The sequence below is a fragment of the Cryptomeria japonica genome, chromosome 1, assembly GCF_030272615.1.
Source record: "Cryptomeria japonica chromosome 1, Sugi_1.0, whole genome shotgun sequence".
Classification (NCBI taxonomy): Eukaryota; Viridiplantae; Streptophyta; class Pinopsida; order Cupressales; family Cupressaceae; genus Cryptomeria; species Cryptomeria japonica.
The window spans coordinates 74,715,073-74,721,227 of NC_081405.1; the positions used below are offsets into that span (position 1 = coordinate 74,715,073).

Here is a 6,155-nt window from a genome sequence, read left to right on the forward strand (position 1 = left end):
GGGGTATTTTTTTATACAAGCCAAAGTTGGCATTGTATTAGGGGTTCACCATTTTTATAAAAAGAACACTTAGAGAAAATTAGTAGTTTTGCAATTTCATTCTCAAACCTTATCTTTGAATTCAAGCAATTAAGAGAGATAAAATATATTAGATTGTGTCGAGTTTTCCTTTGTTGTGTGTTTATCTTTGATCTCTAAATATAATTTATTGCTCTATGTCTTATATGGATGAATGTAGTTGCTAGTTATTATAGATTTTTATAATTTTAGCATGAATGTGCAAGTCTTGAATCATGTTTTATACTCTTTCAATTCACGACAACGATTTTTTATTTTTAATTATATTATGTTATTTGGTGAACAAAATTTTAAAGTGTTTTAAAATATTGGTGCTTTGCTACAATTAGGTTTGTTTATGCTTTTTTTTTATATTTCCCTTTTCTCTCCTAAATGCAAAATGAAGAGTCGACTTCTATGTTGGCATTCTACACTCTTATGAGAGTAGTTGATGTTGTCATTGATGGCAACCAACTGGCAACCAACTGGTATTCATTTGGTAAGCCACTGATAGTTACTGACACCGGCAACAAACTTCTACATACACTGACAGCGGCAACAATGCATACCGACACCCCAGCTGACAGGGAATAAACTTTTGTTTATTGTATTTTATTGTAATTATCTTTTGTAAAAGCCAACATGGCATATTGTAAAAGACTCATATATATGTATGAGATCTTATAGGCCATTTTGTGTAGTAGAGTACGGAGAGAATATATGGATAATATTTTTGTATAAGGTGATATAGTTGACAGCGAAGGTTATGGTAATAGACTAAGCTTAAACCGATACTGAACCTGACATAGTTGATGTTGATTTGAAGCAGTACATTGTATTGGATTTCATAATGCACTTTTGTAGTCAATGAGACTCTTATTGAGCAGTGAGCTCTAGGCAGTTGGCCTTCCTGCATGTGCAGGCCCCTCATTGTAAGTAATATTTATTCATTGGCCAGTGAGTGAATATTGTGGGTCACAAATCCCACCGAGGTTTTTCCCACATCGGGTTTCCTCGTTAAAAATCTTGTGTTATGGTGTGTTTTCTATGCTGTCTCTATTGTTCTTATTTATTGCATTAATTCTTATTTACCGGTACACTGTTTTGGGATGCAAAGTTCTTAATAAAGTTAAATACTCTGCTAACCGGTTAGATACTGATTCACCCCCCCCTCTCAGTATCTTTGGGACTGTCATTGATTCTAACATTCTAAATCTTGGAGGTCATTTCGTAAGGCACAATTCATCCCCCACTCACAGAACTTCCCATAAGTTATGCATCTAAGTGTAAGCTCTAGAGATTAATAGTTACATTATGCATAAATGAAGGTGAACCTAGTCAAAATTCTAGCATATTTCCTTAGAATAGATTTACAACTCTATTTCTTTCAGCATATTTCAACCCCTTTTCTTCCCCCCTTTAAAATCAAAAGAGTCGACTTCTGAAATCCTCGAGGTTGTTTCATAGGCTATAGTCCCACATCTATGAAAGTATTACACTGGTCTCTAAAACATCGGTTATAAATATCAACAAGTTCACCCAATTCAACTTCCTTCTTGGGACTAGACTTCCTTTAGACCATTAATAATCAATACAGAGCCTCCTTCAACTTCTAGGAATTTTATGCCTAACATTATTGCCAACTTTATCCATGCAAAACTACTAGAACTTCAACTTTACAATTTTGACTTTTGGCCACGAAAAACACTTCCCATATGATATTCTAAAATAATCTATGCATCCACTGAACCCAAATTACCTATAATTAATAGTCAAATTTTTCACTTTCTTACATTACAGGGGAATCTAATAAATATTGTTTCGACAAAGATTTTTATTAATTATCTCATTAATAAAATTTAAAATAAGGTAATCTTAATCAAATAATCTATTTGATTATTTTAAAAATATATTAAACTTTCCTTTGCTCATAAGTCACCCCAAAGTCAATTAGTAATCATTAATTAATATCTTCAACCATTACTTGAAATTTATTTATTTATTTATTTTTGATAGATGAAGAGTGTGTAGGGCCTACTCTTATTTGTATATTATAATATTCAAACAAATCTTATGTACCTAAAATTATAACAACAAAATATAGTGATATATATTTTATCATAAACTATCAATTTTTTTTTTTTAAATCTCATTCATCCACCACTAAAAACCAAATACATGATAGTCTTTTGTTTTAAAATGAAAATATCCACTTTTCTTTTATCCAAACTAATTATACCCCATTAAAAACTAATCTTAAGAGTAATCAAAATTGTCAAAATTGATAAAATGCAAAAATAGCAAAATGCAATTTTGAGGCCTCGATGTTGAGTCAAGCCCTACAAATAATGAAGTGGTTTAGAATCAATGCAAGCATATTATGATGACGTGGAACTCTCTACATTCTTTAAAAAAAAAAAGACTCAATCAACTTCTTAGATTAAAAACTATAACACCACATCAAAGCCACAAGTAAAACATTCAACCATACAAATTCAAATATTAAATTATAATAACTTATCAAACCAATAAAATCGACACAAATTAGAGAAACTAAACTAGGGGAGAGGACCCACTAGTTGAGTGCGATCCAATAGTTGTGATAGTAATTGTTGATTTAATGTCCAATATTGCACCAATAGTTGTGACTTTAAAGTTGTTATTTTTGATGATGATTACACATACTTGAATGAAAGGTATTCCTTAGATCTAAAAAGCAACAAATCATGTGATGCCACATCACCACACCAATAAAACATGACTTAGTGCAAAAATATCGGTCTCATTTTTCTTTGGGGAGCCTTCGTAGACACATTGGCAAAAAGCATGTTAACATGACATCATATTTGATGACGTGGTCTTGAAACCTTAGTTATAAGCATGAGACTACCTGAAATAAGCTATTGTATGAAATTCAAAATGATTTGAAATTTCCACATAAGATTTTGAGAAACTTAAAATTAAGATACTCAAAATGTTAGATCCTCTCCCCAATTCCTACCATTCAAATTCATTAACTACATAAATCCATTAACTACTTATCCAAATACCACCATTCAAATCCATTAACCACTTCATCCAAATACCACCCATTCAAATCCATCAACTCCACAAAACAATTTTGTTCCATCCATCCAAATACTTTTCTAGGAATAGTGGTTTGTTTTACTCCTATTTGATCTCTGTTCCTTTCAACAATTTTCCAAGATGCCAATAGACAAATGATAGATGTTGTCTTCAATACAAAGACAACTCTTCTCTTTCACCCACTAATAATTCGAAGGAAATTTAAGCATTAAGTTTGAAATTATTTGTGGGTACACATTCCATCTACCAATGAAAGGTACCCACCCATAGTTTTGTGAAGAAATACCATTCTAAAATAAAATTCACTATGGCACAAAAAAACATAGGCAGTTCTTGAGAATCCAAAAATGGAACTGTTCTAGGGCAAACCCTACACTTAATTTATCGTGATCTTCAGAGGGCTATCCAATCTAAAAATGACGTTGAGGAGAGAGAAAATGGGGCAGGTAAGTATTACTAGTACTAGATAAGAGATATATATAAATTTGTTTGTTAAACAGTGGTATTTGTAAGTGTAGTACAAAAGGGTTTGAGTGGGGCCCATGAATAGATTGATTGCTTAGTACGGCAATTTAAATAAAAAGGCAAACCGCGCCGAGCTTGACGTACATTTTTCAACCTCTTTCTGCATTCGTCCGTCAATTGGCGTGGCGTTAAATGAAGGCAGATGTAATTATTTGAGTTCATTCATTCTTTCGTGCCCTGCCCACCTTGGGAAATTGAAACTGTTGCGCGTCAATTTTTGCAGTAACTTTCAATAAAAATTTATCGGTGACAGGATGGATGAATGTTGAGTCATCTCTGTATTCAATCATCATCATTATACTAGACGTTAGTGATGGGATGCAAAAACAAAATAATTGCGTGCGATTTTATCAACGGGGTTCGATCCGGCGACGGGAGGAAAGTAGGGAGCTTTGGCTGTTTTCGTGCAGGACAGGAGGAGTTTTATTTGACATGAAGGGGCAGAGATTTTGAGAGCAAATATGCAAATTTATTTGCAGATTTAGTTGTCTAAGCATGCCCGGATATCCCTTAAATGAGTCCATGCTTTCTGGATTTTTCTTTGACGGGCGAAAGGTTTCTCCTTCGCCCCCTGGAAATTGGCCGCTTCAGGTTTCTAATTCTTCGGTGGCTGCGGGTTCTTCTTCGACCTCTTCAAGGCAAATTTTTGCTGGGGGTAAATTGAAGCATAAGGCGGCGTGCAGGGTTCCGTCGCAGTCTCAGGCGTCGCGTTTGCTCAATGGATTTGGGAGAGAATCGGACGAGCCTTCGAATCGGAAATGTAGCAGCGATGAGAGCGAGAACGATCTTGCCGCTATGGTGCACGATTTTATTGAAAATGGGAACAGCGCTAACGATTTCACCGATCAAGCTGAGAAGGATGTTGAGGCTGTTAATATCCTTGAGCTCAAGGAGTCTCTGCAGGTGTGTTGAATTGCACGATTTTTGAGGAACTTATTTGTGCTCAATTTCTGCAGGCAGAATTGAGTTTTTTTGTGGTCCGAAACCCTTGCTATCGTCATCGTGCATTCTATGCTGATTTGAGATTTAGAGCTGAATTTTTTTTATGGCTGTTTGTCGATTTTTTCGGTTTCTGTGTATTTTCTTTGTAGGATTGACAGAGGCTTAACGATATCTTGTTATTCTTGTGCAGGCTTTGGTCTCCGGCGTCACTTCACATGATAGAGATCTGTTCTCCAGCATCTCGACGATTTTGGTCAATATAAGTGCAGTGGATTTGGTAGGGCAAAGCACCGGCGCTAACTGCAACGGAAGCTGCATTCGGCAGCTGCTGGTGAAGAACTTAAAGCTTGCAGGCTACGACGCGGCCTTGTGCAAAGTCAAGTGGAACAACTCCGGCAGAGTGCCTGGAGGTGAGAATTGCAGCAAAATTTTACCTGCAGGTCTAATTTGCTCCATTTTCTGCAAGGGAACAGCATTTAGTTTTTTAAATGAATGGATTTTTATGGTTTTATGTAAATTTGGCTGGGAATTTTGCAGGCGAGCATGAATACATAGATGTCGTGGCTGATCGGAGCTCAGAAACGTCCGATCGTATCATAATTGACACGGATTTCAGATCACAGTTCGAGATCGCGAGGCCGGTGTCGCACTATCAGGCAACGCTGAAATTATTGCCGGTTATTTTCATCGACAAGGCGCTAAAGCTGGAGCAAATTTTGCAGATAATGTGCAAAGCGGCGAAATGCTCGTTAAAGCAGAACGCCATGCCCGTTCCTCCGTGGAGAACTCTGGAGTACACGAAAGCCAAGTGGTTCTCTGCCTATCAAAGATGTATTAACAGTAGAGAAGAAGATCATATAGTTTCGAAGCACAGGGAGGTCTCCTGTTCGAAACGCTGCGAGGAGCAACTAGTACACCTTAAGAGCTTTTTGAAGAAGGAATCGGCGGATGCAGGATATACAACGTTGAAGAGCATCACCAACAGAGGTAAAATATTCATGAGGGCTAAACCTAGCTGCTGGTCATAGAGCTCACCTAACTTTTTTCTCTGTAAATTTTCCTTCAGAGGGGAAAATTCTCTCGTACTTACGCATATGTACAATGTGACCTACAGCAATTTTAATCTTGTCAAGATTGTCTCTTTCTGACCGTTTGTCTTCAAGCTCACTGGATTTCATTAACAATGAACAAGCGAGGAAAATTTAAATTTAACAAAATTTAACCACCAGGTTTTTCAAATCTGACAGTCCAGTGCGCGTTTCTATTTCAAAAAATTTCCGTCTGCTAAAAACGGTAACAATTCCTTGCATTTTGGTTTCTAAGATTTGTCGTAGGCAATACGTTCTCCAGTAATTTTTCGTACGAAAAAGGCAATTACTGTAGGGCTCAAATATCCAGATAACGTAAGGTCTAGATCCATTCCAGAGAGCCTGGAGTGCATGTAAACCGTCCCGTAATGCAGTTATTTGAGCTTCCTCTTTCGGGAATTTCACAATGTATTTATCTTGTAGACATCGTATAAGTAACCTTCAGGATAGGATTGA

The 6,155-nt window shown here is 36.3% G+C and overlaps 1 protein-coding gene across 1 annotated transcript; it reads left to right on the top strand.

The window, feature by feature from the left end:
- The first annotated feature begins 3,834 nt into the window (after positions 1-3,834).
- Positions 3,835-5,756, top strand: LOC131041927 (uncharacterized). Its single transcript, XM_057975188.1, has 3 exons — positions 3,835-4,572; positions 4,802-5,021; positions 5,149-5,756. The coding sequence occupies exons 1-3, from the start codon at positions 4,165-4,167 to the stop codon at positions 5,637-5,639; spliced, it is 1,119 nt and encodes a 372-aa protein (XP_057831171.1). The 5' UTR covers positions 3,835-4,164; the 3' UTR covers positions 5,640-5,756.
- Positions 5,757-6,155: the final 399 nt, after the last annotated feature.

Bases quoted from the DNA above. Each gene is read 5' to 3' on its own strand.
- LOC131041927 (XM_057975188.1), top strand. From the start codon at position 4,165: ATGCCCGGATATCCCTTAAATGAGTCCATGCTTTCTGGATTTTTCTTT. The intron at 4,573-4,801 runs GTGTGTTGAATT...ATTCTTGTGCAG, and splicing joins AGCTCAAGGAGTCTCTGCAG to GCTTTGGTCTCCGGCGTCAC. The intron at 5,022-5,148 runs GTGAGAATTGCA...GGAATTTTGCAG, and splicing joins CTCCGGCAGAGTGCCTGGAG to GCGAGCATGAATACATAGAT.